We start from the raw sequence: 19,401 nt of genomic DNA on the forward strand, positions 1-19,401 counted from the left end.
ATATATGAGCATACGGTATTTGAGACGCAAGAGGGAGGAGATATGGGGATATATGTATAGGTATAGCTGATTCACTTTGTTATACAGCAGAAATTAACATACCATTGTAAAGCAATTATACTCTAATAAAGATGTTAAAAATGTCTCTGTGTAGGTGTCCTTTGTTTTTAGCTCATTTTTATTTTTATGGATATATGTATAAAATTTAAAAATCCAATAGTGTAAAAGAATATATTATTAAAAACTGCAGTCTGCCTCATCATTCCACATTCTCACTGTCCAGAAGCAACTACCATAAATGTTTTTGGTTTCTTCTGGTATTTACCTCCATATTTCAGAAGAATATGCTTATGCTGCTATTTCTTTCTTTTTAAAAAATTTATGTATTTATTTATGGCTGCGTTGGGTCTTTGTTGCTGCACATGGGCTTTCTCTAGTTGTGGCATGCGGGCTTCTCATTGTGGTGGCTTCTCTTGTTGTGGAGCACGGGCTCCAGGCATGTGGGCTTCAGTAGTTGTGGCGTGTGGGCTCAGTAGTTGTGGCTCGTGGACTTAGTTGCTCCGCGGCATGTGGGATCTTCCCGGACCAGGGCTCGAACCCGTGTCCCCTGCATTGGCAGGCGGATTCTTAACCACTGCGCTACCAGGGAAGTCCTGCTATTTCTTTTTTTAACACCTTTATTGAAATATAATTCACATATCACAATATTCATTCTTTTTTCATAAAAATTCACCCTCTTAAAGTGCACAATTCAGTGGTTTTCAGTATATTAACAGAGTTCTGAAACCATCGCCATTATTCAGTTACAGGACATTTTTATTGCCCTAAAAAGAAACCTCATACCCGTTAGCACATAATGGTGCTCCCATTCCCTCCTCTCCCCGGCAACTGGCAAACACTGATCTGCTTTCTGTCTCTATGGATTTGCCTATTCTAGACATTTCATAGAAATGGAATCATACAGTACATGGCCTCTGTTGTCTAGTTTCTTTCATGTAGCATAATGTTTTCAAGGTCCATCCACATCCATATCAGTACTGAACATTCGTGTACATTTTCTTTTGTCTTTTAAAGTAAACTCTATTGAAAAGTCAAAATATAAAATTTACAAGTACAGAAATGATGGTTCTGCCTTAGTTTATTATGTAGATAACCTCAGAGCATGCTAATGATTATGTCCAAAGTTACTTTAACTTCATTTGAATGCTTTGATTCATTTTATGAAGAGGTACTGTAATATATTTGTTTTGTTTCTGATTTTAAAAAAAACACAGGTATGTAGTATTTGATACACTAGTTAATCATTTCTGCTGGAAGAAGCAAAGGTAATATTTTTTCCATTTTTTCTTTTTTTAATTAAATTTTTTACCAGTTTTGTTGACATACATCACTGTATACATTTAAGGTATACAGCATAATGGCTTGAGTTACATATATTGTGAAGTGATTACTACAATAATTTTAGTTAACACCCATTATCTCATATAGGTACAATAAAAAGAAAAAGAAGAAAAGAAAAACATTTTTCTCCTTGTGATGAGAACTCAAGATTTACTCTCTTAACAAATTTCATATATATCATACAGCAGTGTTAACTTTTTGCATGTAAATATGTTTTCAATTTTCTTGAGTATATATCTAGGAATGGAATTGCTGGTTCATGTGGTAAGTCTAACTTTTTGAGGACCTGCCAAACTGTTTCCAAAGCAACTGTGCCATATGACAATCCTATCAGCAGTGTACGAGGGCTCCGATTTCTCCACATTCTCACGAACGCTTGTCATTGCCTGTATTTTTTCTTATAGCCATCTTAGTGGGTATGAAGTGGAATCCCATTGTGGCCTTGATTTGCATTTGCTTGATGGCTAATGATACTGAGCATCTTTTCATGTGCTTATTGGCCAATTGTATATCTTCTTTGGGGAAATGTGTATTCAAGTCCTTTTCCCATTTTTAAATTAGTTTGATTGTCTTTTTATTGTTGAGTTGTAACAGTTCTTTGTTTATTCTGGATGCAAGTTCCTTATCAGACATATGACCTAACAACTGCTATTTCTTGACTTGTTTAGTTATTACCTATTGACTTTCTGATATGATACTTGAGTAGTACTCTCTTAGCATCATAATTACCACTGTCATAATCACTTGCCTCCCAATATAGTTTTCCCACATATAAAGTGTATTTTAACAAGAATTCCAGTGATTCTGTTGCTTAACTCTGAGGACCATTTGTGTGTTTGTCAGGTTAGGCTAAGCTTATGATAGGATAGCTACCAACCCCAAAACATCAGTGGCTTAACACAGCAAAGGTTTATTTCTCACACTTCATGAGAACTGGGGATGGAGAGGTTCTGCTCCCCCTAGTCTCCCCGAGATCCAAACTAATCATGATACCACTGCAGCAGAGGAAAAGAATACATGGAGATCTCACACACCTTTATCTACACTGTGGCCTAGAAGTGATGTAAATCATCACTGTTCACAGTCCGTTTTTTCATATTTCTAGCTCTTTTAATTCTGACAGGCAATTTTGAGAGAGGTGTTATTGTGCCTTCGATATAGGTGACTAAACTGAGGCTCAAAGAGTGTATGTGATTTATACAATGTTACATACCTGTAAGGGGAAGAGCCTAGATTGGAACCTAAGGATTTGAATTTTATCATCACCTTATTGCCCAGCCAATCCTTTAGGATGTCCGAATAGTGGTAATGGTTCGTCAGATGACAGACCTAAAGAGCAAGGCTCACAGTGGCATTGCTTCCTCCACCATTAATGCCTTAAAAAGGCATTTAATGCCAGTTCACAGCTTGACTGCCTTAGTACCCAAATCAGATGCTGTGCCTACAACACATGAGGGTATTCAAACAGGTGATAACACCTGTTTTCTCCTGAGTTGGAGGACCACATGCCTTTGTAAGCTCCCTTTGCCTGCTGTCTCCTGTACTTCTGGGACTGGGCTTAATCAAACATCAGAAGCACTGCATCAGGCAGATACAGAACTGAATTCACCACAAAACCACTAAAACAGGCCCAGGCACAACCAAGACCCTTCTGGGAGTCTGAGCAAGGTTGTTTGGGGTTTTTGTCCATCTGCATCCCCATCACTATTGTTCTGCGTGCAACTTCACTGAACTCTGAGAGCAGGGTTCAACCCTTTTACTTTAAACTCAAAATTATCTGGTCAGTCCTAGTTTGCAGCTGAAAAGGAGAAATTCTTTACATTTTTAGGCTATGGAGTTTTATTTCCATCTCTACAAAATTCTCCTTCATACCTCAAAGGGAAAGAGGACAGGAAAAAAATGCAAAGCCTTATGACTGACAATTTATGAGTTCCCATCATTCCAATGATAGGAATAGTCTCCAGACTATTTAACCTTTCACCTGTTCACCTTGAACCAACAGACAATGGCCAATGTTGCTAAAGACAGCCATATAATAAGGAATATCTACCTTGCTTCTCCCTCACTATCCTCCCAGACACAAGAATATTTTTGGGATAATGAGAGAAATGTTTTTGAAATAGGCCCCAACTCCCTGTCCAGTGCAAGGCACAAGAGCAAAAGAGATTGTACTGCTTCTGGGAACCAAAAGGAACTTTAAATCAAATGCTATATTTAAGTTGTAAAATGAACAAGGCAAATTTTGGTTTCAGCTCCAAATGGAGAGCTGAAAAGAATGCTACTCACACTTACAACAGGAAAAAAAGTTGGATAAATGCAAAATAACATTTTGCATTTTTAAATATTTACTTATTTATTTGGCTGTGCTCGGTCTTAGTTCGGCATGCAGTATCTAGTTCCCTGACCAAGGATTGAACCTGGGCCCCCTGCACTGGGAGCGTGGAGTCTTAACCACTGGACCACCAGGGAAGTCCCCAAAATAACAAATCTTCTTAAAACCTTTAGAGAACTGAGGTCACAGGGCAAATGATTATCCCAAAATCTAAAGAGAGACTCGTGGAGGGAGAAATAGGACCCAAGCATTTGCTTATCTGGAATAGACACCACCAAACACCATGTAGACCAGTAGGAAAATTCAGCTTGAAATTTCTAATGAATTTCTAAAGACTGAAGGATAGCATGAGAGTGTTCAGTCTCTGAAGTCCACAGACATAAAGAGCTTGCACTCTTTCAAGCTTTAATCCAGAAACCCCACTAGGTGTTCTCAGGGAAGATCAGGGAGAATTTGAGAGAGCTTTCCCCATAATGCCAGCTAAGAGAGGGAGATAGCAGTCACTGCTGAAATTCCAACCAGACCTATCTCCCCTAGTAAACAAAAGATTTAATCTGCAGGGAAATGGACAACAAAACCCATATCCTAAAGTCACTGGTAGAAACCCACTGCAGCTAGGAAAGGGAAACAGAAAAACAAAAAATTCTATGAGGGGAGGCTTAGCATTATACCTAGAGGAGAGGCATGAACACATGTGAAGATTACACCACCAAAACTCAGGTTCACAGTGGTTGCCTAAGATGAAGACCCAATCAGAACACCAGAGAATGCTCGTCCCTCCCCTCAACACCACACTAACAAACACTGAGTAAAAATAACAGTGGAGGACAACAAGAAACAGATTCCTTTTGGGGAGAAATACAAAGGGAAACTGCAAAACCAAGTGGAAAGACTCAGAGCCAAATAGGAAGAAAACATCAAACTCAGCCCAACTTCTAACTAGATTAATGCAAACTTCACACTAAAAGCTTTGTAGGAATGACAGGTTCATCTCCAATAATAAACTCCACTTACCTCAGTAATTACTGTCTTATACAAATCCAGTTTTCAAGTAAAAATTATGAGAAATACAAAAAGGAAAGAAAATAATACATTCTGAAGAGGCAAAGCAATAATCAGAAATGACACAGATCTTGACACCATCAGGCAGGAAATTAAAAATAACTATGGTCGGTGTTCCAGTTCTGGCAAGGCAATATGAGGAACTCTGAGGATCCATTTCCCAGTGAAACTGTTAAAAGTTATTCTCCTAAAATACAATCATTTAAATTCTTTGGAAATGGTCCTAAGGGCATACAGCAAATGAAGAAATGTTTTTAAAAGACAATCTACTATAACAATAAGAACCATGTGAATCTGTGGCATTTGAACCAAGATTCTTTTCTTGCCTTCCCACTTCCAGCTTAGCATGATGGAAACTCCACTCCAGAAGGGTGCAGTCAAAAACACAGGTCTCCTTCTCCCCCAGCTCACATCTGAAGGGTCACAGTATCTTCCCAGGAGAGACAAAACTTCTCATACTGCCTTGAGTTGACTGTTGCTAAGGCTAAGTTCCAAGTGAGTGCAGTTGAAAGGTGGGGGCTCCCTCTGCTCCTACCCCATTCATCATAAGGAGGCTCTACCTTCAGCATAGTGTGCTAAGAATACTGGGGACTCAATTTCCTGGGAGACGCAAGCCAGGAACACCTGAAGGAACTTCCCATACTGAGTCAAGTGTACAGCTCCTAAAGTAGCAGTGTCACTCAGAGAGAATTGTGCTGTCACCATCCTTAGCTCCAGAGCCTTGTATCAGAGATTTTCCCAGGGGGAGAGGCAGGCCTTAAAACAGAGAGCTCCAAAACTCTTTCCAAAGGAACTGACTTTATTTGTTACACAGTGTGAACTTGAAGGCTAAAGGTGCTATAAAAAATGGAGGTTGTAGTGAATAACAATTAAGAGGAGGTCAGTAGATTCATTAGAGATATAAGCTAAACGTTAGGCCAGCTAGTCTACCAGAGAATTAGGAAAAGGGACAGCTAAGTAGAGTGTTCTTGGAGTCCAAACAAATGTCAAACAATGACCTCAAAAACTATTATCTGAAAAGGAGTCCAAATTTAATCCCATGAATCTGTGGAGCAACTTATGCCCCAGTGTATTGTCAAAAACGTAAAGCAATCAACCCGTCAAGTATGTTCAGGTAAGGAGACAGTAAAGAGAGGACTGCCAAAATCACTGTCACCCCAGAGTGACTATGGGCATACCAATACTGTACGCTCTGAGGATCAACATAGAGGCATCATATAGCAGGGAGGAAATAGACATGATTGAAATAATTCAGCTAGTCACTAAAAAAACAAGCAAATAACAACAACAATAAGCCCCAGAGAGAGAGCATCAGTACTCAGAGTTGCTAAAATATATTATCTGAAAAAATTGCAAGACATGTAGAGAAACAGAAAAATATGACCCACATGTGGGGAGCAAAGCAGGCAACAGAAATTGCTTGTGGGAGTAACCAGATGTAGAATTTAACAAATACTTCAATGTGGCCAATATGTTCAAAGAATGAAAAAACCCTATGATTAAATAAGTAAAGGCAGGTATGATGACACTATTATATCAAATAGAAAAACAATCAATAAATAGATATTATAAAAAGAAACAAGTGGAAATTCTGAAAAATAGAAAGATTGAAATGAAAAATTCACTAGAGGAGCTCAACAGTAGATCTGAGAATTAGTGAACTCTAAGATTCATAGATTTTATGTAATCTGAATAAGAAAGATAAAAAAATGACTGTGGTGACCTAAATGGGAAGGAAATCCAAAAAAGAGGGGATATATGTATACGTATAGCTGATTCACTTGGCTGTACAGTAGAAACTAACACAACATTGTAAAGCAACTATACTTCAATAAAAATTAATTTAAAAAAAGAAAAAATAATGAAAAATGAACAGAGTCTCAAAGAAATGTGGGACATCATTAATTGCACCAACATATACATAATGAGAATACCAAAAGGAGAGAAAAGAGAGTGAAAGGAGCAGGAAAAAATACAAAGAAATGATGTCTGAAAACTTCCCAAATTTGATGAAAAACATTCATCTACATATCCAGGAAGCTCAGTGATCTCAAATAGGATAAACACAAGCGACTGACAAACAGACACAACATAGTAAGAATGCTGAAAGCCAAAGACAAGGAGAAAATGTTGAAAGCAGCAAGAAAAAAATGACTTCTGACTTATAAGAGAACTCCAATAAGATCAACAGCTAATTTATCACCAAAACAATAGAGGCCAGAAGGAAGTAGGACAGTATATTTAAACTGTTCAAAGATACAAACGGTCAACCAAGAATCCTGTATTCACCAAAGCTATCTTTCAAAAATGAAGGCAAAATAAAGACATTCCCAGACAAACAAAAAAATGGGAGAACCTTTCACTAGCAGACCCACCTTACAAGATATACTAAAGGAAGTTCTCTACTTCTGAAAGCAAATGACCCCAGACAGTCATTTGAATCCACTGGGGAAAAAAGCACATATAAAGTTAATTATGTAATTATAAAACACAGTTCAAATGTATATTTATTTCCCCTTCCTTCTCTCAACTGGTTAAAACAGTACATATATAATGTATTATTGGGCTTATAACAGAGAAAAGAAATATATTTGCCAATAAAAGCACAAAGGAGATGGGTGGGAGCAAAGCTGCAACAGGCTAAGGAAACAAATCTAGAGGGTAACTAAAATCTCCTGGAAGAAATGAAGAAAACCATAAGTGATAAATAAAAAGGTTAACATAATAAATTCTATAAATATATACTTGCTATCCTTCTTTCATTTTCCATAAGAGATGTAAAGTTATGTAAAGTAATAATGGTAACAGTGGATGGGTTTATAACATTTTTGTTGTAACATGCATAGCAATACCACAATAAGTGGATAAAGGGAATAGAACTATATAGGAGTGATGTTTCTATATCTCACTGGAATTAAGTTAGTATAAATCTGAAATAGAACCCAATAAATTAAGATGTATATGTCAAGTCCTAGGGTAACCACAAAGGAAATAACTCTAAAAGATATAATGAAAAAGTCACTAAATAAATTAAAATCCTTCATTAGAATATATTTAATTAATGTAAGAAAAATGGAGGAAAAGAAGAGAGGAACAAAAACCACATGAGATATATGACGGACAAAAAGTAAGTTGACAGAGGGACTTCCCTGGTGGTCCAGTGGCTAAGACTCCACACTCCCAATGCAGGGGACCCAGGTTCCATCCCTGGTCAGGGAACTAGATCCCACATGCCGCAACTAAGAGTTCGCATGCCACAACTAAAGATTCCACATGCCACAACTAAGGATACCGTGTGCTGCAACTAAGATCCAATGCAGCCAAATAAATAAATAAATATATTTTTTAGAAAAAGTAAGTTGGCAGAAATAAATTCAATCATCTCAATAATAACATTAAATATGAATGGATTAAACAATTCAAACAAAAGGCAGGGATTGTCAGATTAGATTTTTAAAAGATCCAACTGTATGGTGTTTACAGGAAGCATGCTTTAGGTTTAAACATATAAAGATTGAAAGGAAAATGATAAAAATATGTATATCATGAAAACAGCAACCATAAGAAAGCTGGAGTAACAATACTATTATCAGACAAAATAGAATTAAAAATAAAAAAGGTTACTAGAGGTAAAGAGTGACATTTTATAATGAGAAAATGGTCAATCCATCAGGAAGATAAAACAATATTACAAATATATGGAACTAACAATAGGACTAAGAGTACATGAAGCAAAAACTATGAAAACTGATGGGAAAAATAGACAATTCAACTATAATAGTTAAAGAGTTCAATATTCCACTTTCAATAATGCATAGAACAACATAGCAGAAGATCAACAAGAAAATTCAAAGACTTGAAAACCTGAGAACCAGGTTTCTCACTGTCAGAGATAGAAATTTAAAATAAGAGGAGGGGCTTCCATGGTGGCGCAGTGGTTAAAAATCCACCTGCCAATGCAGGGGACACGGGTTCGAGCCCTGGTCTGCAAAGATCCCACATGCCGCGGAGCAACTAAGCCCATGTGCCACAACTATTGAGCCTGCGCTCTAGAGCCTGCAAGCCACAACTACTGAGCCTGCGTGGTACAACTACTGAAGCCCATGAGCCTAGAGCCTATGCTCTGCAACAAGAGAAGCCACTGCAATGAGAAGCCCGCGCACTGCAACAAATAGTAGCCCTCACTCCACTGAGCCTGCGTGGTACAACTACTGAAGCCCATGAGCCTAGAGCCTATGCTCTGCAACAAGAGAAGCCACTGCAATGAGAAGCCCGCGCACTGCAACAAATAGTAGCCCTCACTCGCCACAACTAGAGAAAGCCCGCATGCAGCAACAAAGACCCAATGCAGCCAAAAACAATGAATAAAATTTAAAAAAAAAGAAAAGGAAAGAAATGAAAGAGGGGCATTACTATTGACCTTTCAGGAAAAAAATGATTAAAAGGAATACTATGAACAATTGTATGTCAATGAATTAGATAACTTAGATGACATGGACAAATTCCTATCAAAATTGACTCAAAAAGAAACCAATAATCTGAATAAACCAATAAAATAATAAGTTAAGAGATTAAAATAATAATAAAAAATAATTATTTGCCCCCCAAAAGCCCATGCCTAGATGACTGTGCTGGTTAATTCTACCAAGCATATAAAGAAGAATTAATACAAATCCTTAGCAAACTCTTCCATAAATAGAAGAGGAAGGAACACTTCCCAACTCATCATAAGACCTGTATTACCCTGATACTAAAACCGGTCAAAGACATCACAAGAAAACTATGGACCACTAACTGTTATGAATATATATGCAAAAGTACTAAACGAGATGATAGGAAATTGAATCCAGCAACATATAAAAATCATTATACACTATGACAAAGTGGTATTTATCTCAGGAATGTTAGGTTGCTTTAACATCTGAAAATAAATTAATATACATCTGTACAATGGAATACTACACAGTAATTAAAAGGAACAAACTTATGATTCACACAACAACATGTATGCATTTCAAATGTATTTTGCTAAGTGAAAGAAGCCAGACTCAAAAATATATGTATTGTCTGATTCCATTTATATGACATTATGTAGAGGTTAATCTATACAGATATAAAAGAGGCTTCAAGGGTGAGGATGGGGGGAGTAGTTGACTACAAAGGGGCCACACAAGGGAAATTTTAGAGTGATAGAACTCTTCAGTATGGTACTGTGGTGGTTGATACATGACTATATGAATGTTTTCAAATTTCACATAACTGCACACCACAAAAGGTGACTTTTGCTCTATGTCCATTAAAAAATATACAAATCAAGATGTAGGGGAGCCCTAGACGGAAAGCACACTGTTGCAAATGAATCTCCTGTATTATAGATGTATGCCATAACTTCAATAAAAAGGGTAGGGAAAGAAAAGAGCTGACCTAAGTTGCTTTGAAAAAGTGACTGGATATTATGAGGGTCAAGACAAAAAGAACTATACAGAAGTGCTATGTTCTGGTGGGGAAATTTGTTTCTCATAGGGGTACATGATAGAAGTTCTGAAACTACTTTAACTATATACTAGAGTTAAATAAATAAGTAAATAAATTATGCATAAAGGAGAACCAGGTTTCTCACTGTCAGAGATAGAAATTTAAAATAAGAGGAGGGGCTTCCATGGTGGCGCAGTGGTTAAAAATCCACCTGCCAATGCAGGGGACACGGGTTCGAGCCCTGGTCTGGGAAGATCCCTCATGCCACAGAGCAACTAAGCCCGTGCACCACAACTACTGAGCCTGTGTGCCACAACTACTGAAGCCTGTGTGCCTAGACCCCATGCTCTGCAACAAGAGAAGCCACCGCAATGAGAAGCCCGCGCACCGCAACGAAGAGTAGCCCCCGCTCGCCGCAACTAGAGAAAGCCCGCGTGCAGCAACGAAGACCCAACGCAGCCAAAAATAAAAATAAAAAAATAAATTTATTTTAAAAATAATAAGAGGAGAGAAAGCTAAATGGATACGTGTGGTAATGGATTAGAGTCACATGTATCAGTATGAACTTGTGTGTGTGTATCTGTATATCATTTATATCTATAGAGAGGCAGATAGTTACAGATAAACACAATAAATAAATGTAGAGGTTGTGTATATACAGTTTAATATTACAAGCATTTATCTCCTTGCTCTATCAGCTTAGAAGTTTGAGAAGCAATGACACCCCAGTAGCAACCAGAATACCCTGCATTCAGATCTTAATTACTAAATATGATTATCCGATAAAAGTAACCAAGACTCCTCAGAGAAATGGCTGATTATTAGGCTGGGAAAAGGATAATACAAGATGAATCTGGAACATCTTGTAGCACCAGAAAGTAAGGAAGCAGAAAAAGAATAAAGGTATGCTGACCTGAAAGAGCTCCCAATTGCCAAGGTTGGAAAATTTGGGCAAAAAAGACCAAATGATTGTATTGTATTATAACCCCGAAGACAAAAATTCATGAGTCACACTGATAGAAACAAATAATCGTATGAATAAATACATGGGGGAGGTGGAAATCTTTCTTCCATGATAATTTCAAATACTAAATGTAGAAGGAAATGAGGGATATAAAAAGTTACCATCAGAACATCACAGTAATAATTGTTGCAGACAAAATCCACAGAACGTTTGCATAGTCTCAAATCATCTGACCCCAAATATTTATCAATTACTGTGGTTGTTTTCAGATATATATCCACAAATTCTTTGATATTCCTCTCTCCAGGAGGTAGAGTTTAAATCCCTTCCTCTTTAGTGTAGGCTAGACTTAGTAACTTGCTTCTAACAAACAGAATATGAAAAGAGAAAAACAGTAACTTTACAAGTGGAGAAACCCGCAGACTCATCTTAACCAAATAATCAAAGTTAACCTCACAAGTGATCAGTCATGTTGATGTAATGTAATCCTGACATTGTGATGAAAAGGGCACTTCAACTCTGTGGTAGTCTTTCAAATCAATAACCCCAATGTAATTATAAGAAAACATGAGACAAACCCAAATTGAAGAACATTCTACAAAATACCTCACTCATTAAGAGTGTGGAGGTTATGAACAATAAGGAAAGACTGAGAAACTATGATAGAATAAAGAGACATGTTAACCAAATGCAACATTGTATCCTGGATTGAATCCTGGGACAGGAAAAAGACAGTAGTGAAAAACCTGGAGAAATCTTAATAATAAAGTCTATAATTTAGTTAATAGTATTGCACAAATGTTAATTTCTTTGTTTTTATAAATGTACCACAGGTATTAGGCAAAGCTAGATGTAGGGTTTACAGAAATGCTTTGTACTATCTTCTTTAGAACTAAAATTATTTCAAAACAAAAAGTTTAAAAAATAAACCAGACTGAGTTTCAAAAACCCAAAACAAAACTCTCTTAATGAATGAAAGTGATTGAATAGTTGAGGAAATAAACTGAAATGTCATTAAACGAAATCATTATTCAGTGAGAAACATAAGATTTGACAGACCATAGTTGACAGCAATTACTGGAAAAAATAAAATTGTTCCATGTTTATACCAGAAAATTAGAACTACTTAATAAACTAGTTGCATGCACATGTATGTATGCATTATGTGTATGTGCGTGGAACAGTATTCTCTAAATACTGTTCTGCCACTTTCTTCACTCAAAAATATAATTTCAATATAATTTGATGTCACTACACATTTTTTATTTCATTACTTTTTATATCTGCACAATTTCCACAGTGTGGATAATGTATTTAACCATTCCCATATTAGCGAAAATTTAAATCATTTCCACCAACTTGAACTTTCAACGTTGGAGTGGTTACAAAGTTGAACCAGATAAGGTTTTTGTCCTATGGCACTTACAGATAAGTAAGGGATACAAAGCAGAAAGTCAACAAAACAGGATGAAAGAGTTAGGATGGGTAAATAGAGTACAGGCAACTAAGGCAGAATCAAGAGGTCAGCAAAGATTTTCTTTCCATTATAAACTTAATTTTTAAAAGCACCTAGCCAGCAACAACAGCACTCTCACCCCAACAACTCTGCTTTTGCCACAGGAAAAAGTTGCCTGGTCCAAGCTGTAGTACAGCTGAAATGTGCCTCTCTGCAACCTAGCAAGATGCTCTACATAGATATGAACCTCAAGGCTTAAGCAAAGCAATCTCAAGAATCTAGCTGAGGTGGATCTTAAGCATTCTGTCACATAGTAAGAAAGTCTAAGCAGACCAACTCAAGGATTCCTATTACTGTGGTCAACATAGACACCATGGGGACATATGAAATGGCAGTGGTTATGACACAGCATTTCAGGTTCACAGCAATTCATAAGCATTATGCCCTGGATAACTAGAAACTCTTGGCCACAATAATCCACAATGTGTGCAGCATTTAGCTGTGAGTTCAGGAAGTGGGCAGAATTATCTGGAAGAGATGAAAAGTTGTGCTTCAAGTTAAGTTCATTTGCTTGGATGTGGCCAGTGGCTATTCTGAAGAGTTCGTGGAACTTCTGAAACTTACGCATGCCAAATTTCCAAATGTCAGGGAACGTAGTGACAGGAGGGATGGTAGAAGAGTTTACTTTCTGAAGCAGAGACTTACAATCTAAGTGGAAATCAGCCTGGGCTCTGTGTGTACCACTTACATCAGAACATGAGTGGACTACCCGCAGTTGAGCAAAGTGACGAAATGCGTTGGGTCTGCTTGCACTCCAAAGGGGCAAATCATCTCAGAAGACAAACTGCTTGAGTCCATGCACGAAAGCCAAACCTTTGGATCTGGAGCAGATTTTGCCATACTGGCAGGGATGTTTTCAAGCCAGAGACAGTGTGCTAGAGAAATGAGGGAGAGAAATAGCCATCTCAAGCTATTCTATGGGATGAGCTTTGAAAGAGCAATAAGAAATATGCAGGAGTTGCTGAATACAGAGCCTCAGGAAATGACTTTGAAAGAGAACATAGAAAACAATATTCTGGATATCATATTCTTGTATAAGAGCTCCTTTCTCCTCCCCTCACACCACTTGAAAGGCTTTAGACTTTGGAGCTATCCCCAGTGCCCTCTTGGTGTATAAAAACAGAATATTGATTGGGTCAGAGGTACATGGTGTCTACTCTCCAGAATTCATGTCTTCATTGTTTAAATCAATTTGTGCCCCCTTTTCATTCCTTTCTAAAAATAGTTTTTAATTGACAAGAATGCTCTTGTCTCCAAAAATCTTACATTTAAAAAGCTACTGTGATTAACTTAATTTCAAAGGCAGCTGAATGCTATACTGATGCACTAAAATTGCTCAGGGACAAGGATGAAGGTAAAGGCCTGTACCATCTGGCTCTTGGTAAGGTGTGCACCAGTGAGCTGACTGATCTCTCTCTTATGACTATTTAGGAAAACAGGACAATATCCTCTGTCAGTAGCTCCATAAAAATGGTATTAGGGTTGTTCTGACTATCTGTAAGTAGAATAAGCAGAGGAAGCGGACAATGAAAATTCTGCTCCAATTTTTGTGCAAGCAGAAAGAAGGTTCGTCTGTGAGCCAATTGGCATACAGCTCCTTCTGCATATCTGAGATTTCTGGGAGATGCACTGTTTAAAATCACAAGAGCCACTCAAGCAGCATGAGAGCTGGAGCCTGACCCCCACTCTCCATCAACCCACATCTGAACATCTGCCTGGTTAGATAACCCCCACCCAACACAAACACACAGGAAAGGGGAAAGGTAAAAGGCAACTTTTGCTAAGGGCAATATGAGGGGTGCAGACCCTACGTGCAGCATTGATGGGGCGGGGTGGAGTAGAGATCACTTCCAGCTGGGGTGGCTTTAGAGGCTGGGTGATGAAGGCTAGGTCCCTAAGAATGAGCAGGACCAGGATCTAGGAGGAAGAGGAGTGCAATCAGGTGGAAGAACATATGCAAAGACAAAGAGAGAGAAGAAGGCATGCTTGGGCATAGTGTATGAGAGTTCCTTTTGGATGGGGCAGAGAAGTAGATGACAAGTGGCTCAATTCTGATCAACACGGAATGTCAAGATGAGGAAAGTAGGATTTAATTCACAGATGGTGGGGTTGTCACCCAGGGCCTTTGAGCAGGAGAATGACAAGTTGAAAATAAGAAAGAGTGAAGTTTAATTTGATGGTAATGTGCAAAGTAAATTGAAGACAGAGAGGGAGGCCTGAAGGTAGATAGGTCGGAGAAAAGGTTACCCTAGTAGTCCAGTTTGAAGCAATGTTTATAGCAACTCTTTTTATTATTACTCAAAACTGGGAACAACACAAATGTCCAACTGAGGGTACATGGACAAATAAACTGGAACATCCATATAATAGAATACTACTCAGTAAAAAGAAAAGAATGAGCTATTAATGCATGAAACGGCTTAAATGATGAATCTCCAGGGCATTATGCGGAGTGAACAAAGCCTGTCTCTAAATGTGACATGTTGTGGATTTCATTTATGTAACATCCTGTAAAAGACAACAGATAGGAGTTGGGAATAGATCAGAGGTTGCCAAGAGTTCAGGAAAGGGGGTAAGGTATGACTTCAAAGGGGTGGCATGAGGAAGTTTTTTGGGGGGTGATTGAACTATATCCTGATTGTGGTGGTAGTTCCACAAATCTATACATTTCTTAAACTTCATAGAACTGTACACCCAAAAAAGAGTCAATTTCGCTATATGATAATAATTTTCTAAAAATATCAGTTGTCCCCTGTTAAATATAACATCCAAAAGGATGGAAATATTTTGTGGTACTTAATGGTTACATCTTTATAATTCAGTAGCTATATTTACATTAAAAACTCTCCCTCGAATAATAGGAAATGTATCCATCAACTGTGGAATAAATTCTTCATGCTTAAATATAAATGATAAAACATTAAGACAGCACAAATACTTTTTCCAACCCTGCTTTCTCTGTGGTGGGCTCTGTTTTTGGCTACCGCATCCCACCGTGACCATCCTAGATAAGAGACCCCTCTCTGCCTCCTTCCCCTGACTCTCCAGCTGGCTCCACTGGCCAGATTGCCATTCCCGGCACCAACATACCTCCAAGTACCAGTGGATTCTGGGTTGCGGGGATATCAATTTCCTCTTTTAACTAATATTTTTACTGCAATGATGTCTTCTCTGCTTTCTGATCATAACAATTATGCATGTTGATAGTTCTCTTTTCTAATGGATCAAAGTGAATGATATCAGAATATCTCAAGAGTGGCATGCATGAACAATAATTCCACCTGCTAAAAAGCCTCACACCAAATGGTGAGATACAGAGAACTCTCTCCTTTCTGAGTGTTAAGGATGTATGAGAGTTATTTTCCAACACATTTTCTTGAGTTCCAAAGTAAAGCTGACTCCTTCATAGACTCATCTGATTAGCAAGGCACTGGATCCTACAGAGGACATGAGAAGAGGTAGTGTGCCTAAAGCCTCCACTTAAAACTCAAGCAGAAGCCATGCAGCAGTCCTCATGAAAAGGTCAGACATCTAATACTTAATAACTTGAGTTCAGCCAGAAAGAGAAAAAGTAGTGGATTACTTACATAAAATTGCTAACGAGAAAACTAGGCCTCTTCCCACAGATTAATTTGGGGTCAGTTTTTAAAGGCGCTGTTTTAATAAGATTTTAAAAACCTTTTCTAACAGATCAATATGTTGTGAAAACTGTCATTTCATTTGCAGCCATTAGAAAACTTTTCCAAAGTCTTAAAAATTAATGCAACTGATTTGTCCTCCATATTGTGTCAAATATTGCTTATGTGGTATCTCTTTTCTAAAAATCATTTTTAAAAAGTATGCTGATTGTTTAAAACATTACACAAAGCAGAAAACTATTCAAGAGAACTAGTAAAAAAAAATCCCACACTCTCACTCCCACATTCTTTTCTAGCTGCCCTCCCGCCCCCATCTACCACCTTCACCCATTTTAATGCTAGACAGGACTCCAAGGGAAATGGTGGACTGGAGGACCTTGGGGGAGGCGTGGAGGTGAAATTGGAAGCAGGAGAGAGAGAGATGATTCCCCAAAGAAGAAGGAGAAATGGTCGATTCACCCCGAGAGGCTGATTCTCCCTGGTAACCCGAGAAAAACGAGTAGAAACTGCAGGGAGAAGATACCAGTTTTATTGTCTCTGATTGGCAAATACGAAAAAAGATTGACAGTATCAAGTGGAGGGAACGCAGGGGGCGGGCTGCAGTGTTAAACGGGAGGGGTAACCGAAGACTCGAGCTCATTGATGACGCGACCCTCACGTGACCAGGAGTCGACGTGTGCAGAAGTCCTTATAGTCCAGGGCCTGTTTCCCTGTAGCAGCTTCCTATTGCTGGAGGAGAAAAGTGCCCCGGATCCTTTGAGGTCAGTATAAAGGTGGGCGCTGCCTTTGGGACCCTGGGGCCTAGGAGTCAGATAGCAGAAACCAAGCGTGGCCGGTACCGCTTTCCCAACACTACGGTTCCGCCAAACTCTCATTTTTTGTGCAGGAAATTTGGGGCTGTTTGGGGGTGGGTGGGGGTGGAGAGGGAGAAGGGTAGCCAATTGAGGGTCCCGAGAGAGAGAGAGACACACATAGAAACAATTTGGAAATAACTTGTCTCCCACTCCCTGCTTGCAGGAAACCGGTGGGCACGGGGGAAGGAGGGCGGGGTTGCCTTAAAAGGAGGGAGAGGATAAGGACGTGGGGAAACTTTAGACGAACAAGGCCTAGAATCCTGAAAGAGACCCGTGATTCAGGTACTGACCTGCTCACCAAGCACTCCTGTCTGCAGGACTCTTGGTCTTTTGGGAGCGACCCAAATCGAGTGAGGGAAGAGGGAGGAAAATCCCCTGGATCCCTGCAGGTCAGTGTAAAGGTGGAATTGCCTCAGGTCCCTGGGGGTGGCCGTGGGGGTGGGGGTGTGAGTGCGGCTGACACCAAAGCCCATCCCGGGGTCGCTGCCGCCGCTCTCCATCCGGTTGAAGCGCCGGAGGCCTGTGCAGAGCCTGCAACGGAAATGGGGCGGGGGCGGGGGGGAGGAGACTGGAGAGACGTGGAAGGGGGAGGGGAGGCCAGAGACTGGACCAGCAGGTCTCAGGTGAGAGGCAGGAGGTTGGAATGGCTTGGGAAAACCCAAAAGGGCGGGAGTGTTGGAGACCTGAGGCGAGGGAGGGGTTAATTGCTTCCGCGCTGCTCCCGTTTCGGTGCTAGGAGAGGCCCGTAGCAGGGCCTGCTGGGAAATGGTGGGCTGGAGCGGGAGCGAGAAGATGGAGCTGGAGCTGGAGCTGGAGGGGGAGAGCGGGGAGGGGGAGAAAGGGGTGGGGCCAGGGGAGTTCTGAGCCTGAGGATCTGTAGCCGGAAAACTTTGTCAATTAGGGACCTGAATGTGAAGAGGCCAGTCTCTATGGAAACCCATGCCCTGACTGCTGGTCTGCTGGTCCATTTGCGTGGCATCTAGTCGTTTTGTTTCCTTGTTTTCCAGGGTTAATTTATTCAAAAAGGAAATAAGAGAAAAATACTCAACATGCAAAAGTCTTGTGAAGAAAATGAAGGAAAAGCACAGAACATGCCAAAGGCTGAGGAAGACCGCCCTATGGAAGCTGTACCACAGGAGGCAGAAAGAAATCCTCGACCTTCTGAAGAAGGTGTAAGCCAGGAAGCAGAAGGAAACCTTAGAGGAGGGCTGACTCAGCCTGGTCAGGGATATAAAGAGGACACTCCGGTTAGGCATTTGGACCCAGAAGAAATGATAAGAGGAGTAGATGAGTTGGAAAGGCTTAGGGAAGAGATAAGAAGAGTAAGAAACAAGTTTGTGATGATGCATTGGAAACAAAGACATTCACGCAGCCGTCCTTATCCTGTGTGCTTTAGGCCTTGAATTCTTTTTTTTTTGTCTGATATTAAAATCTGGCCCCTGCTTTCTTTCTGTTAGCATTTTCTGATGTATCTTTGACTTTTGTTTTATTTTTAATCATCTGGTGGAGTTTTGTTTTAGGTAGTGTCCTTATTACCAGCATCTGGATTTTGTATTTTGACACATTCTCCAGGTCTGTTTTTCAATTGGGAAGTTTCACACATATGCATGAAAATATGTTCATTCCATATTGTAAAGTAAAACATAACAGGTTACAAAGCAGCATATTTAGTATCAGCTCACATATGTAGGAGAAAATCTCAAATTGTGTGTGTGTGCGTGTGCGTGTGTATACATACATATATCAAAAATTTAACTCTGCTTATTTCTGTGTGGTGTGAGTTTTTTTCTTTTTGCTTATATGTATTTTTTAATGAACACATCACACATACAAAAAGAATTAAAGTTTTTTTTATAATTAAGAGTCAATCAAATAATTTGCAACCAGCTTATAAGGGCAATGGGGGCACCTAAATTCTTGATGAACTATTAAAAAAATGTAAACCTCAAATTACCTCTGGATCTCTTAGCCAGAGGAATAAAACTGGCAGTTATTACAGATACACTTGCTTAAGACTCAGTCTTTTCATGGGAAAACTTGCCTCACAGGGCTGCTGTGGGGAAGAAATGAGGTGACTCTGAGCTGTGCTTGGTGAGCTTTTGTTCCCACCTATGCATACAGAAACTCAACCCACTACAGAACATCAGTTTTGAGGGAGG

The 19,401-nt window shown here is 39.3% G+C and overlaps 1 protein-coding gene and 1 pseudogene across 2 annotated transcripts; both read left to right on the top strand.

Annotated features, from left to right (window-relative positions):
• Positions 1-7,908: 7,908 nt before the first annotated feature.
• On the top strand, positions 7,909-13,788 carry LOC102986869 (GMP reductase 1-like; annotated as a pseudogene).
• A 3,151-nt stretch (positions 13,789-16,939) lies between these two features.
• TCEAL8 (transcription elongation factor A like 8) lies at positions 16,940-18,701 on the top strand. 2 transcript variants are annotated; one of them, XM_007118020.4, is made up of 3 exons: positions 16,940-17,149; positions 17,560-17,631; positions 18,250-18,701. In XM_007118020.4, the coding sequence occupies exon 3, from the start codon at positions 18,292-18,294 to the stop codon at positions 18,643-18,645; it is 354 nt and encodes a 117-aa protein (XP_007118082.2). In that variant the 5' UTR covers positions 16,940-17,149; positions 17,560-17,631; positions 18,250-18,291; the 3' UTR covers positions 18,646-18,701. The 2 variants fall into 2 exon arrangements, with proteins under 2 accessions (XP_007118082.2, XP_007118083.2); XM_007118021.4 differs by lacking the exon at positions 17,560-17,631 and having other exon boundaries at positions 16,941-17,149.
• Positions 18,702-19,401: the final 700 nt, after the last annotated feature.

This window comes from Physeter macrocephalus, chromosome 21, assembly GCF_002837175.3.
Source record: "Physeter macrocephalus isolate SW-GA chromosome 21, ASM283717v5, whole genome shotgun sequence".
Classification (NCBI taxonomy): domain Eukaryota; kingdom Metazoa; phylum Chordata; class Mammalia; order Artiodactyla; family Physeteridae; genus Physeter; species Physeter macrocephalus.

What these genes read in the sequence shown, in the direction of transcription:
- TCEAL8 (XM_007118020.4), top strand. Translation starts at nt 18,292, where the DNA reads ATGCAAAAGTCTTGTGAAGAAAATGAAGGAAAAGCACAGAACATGCCA.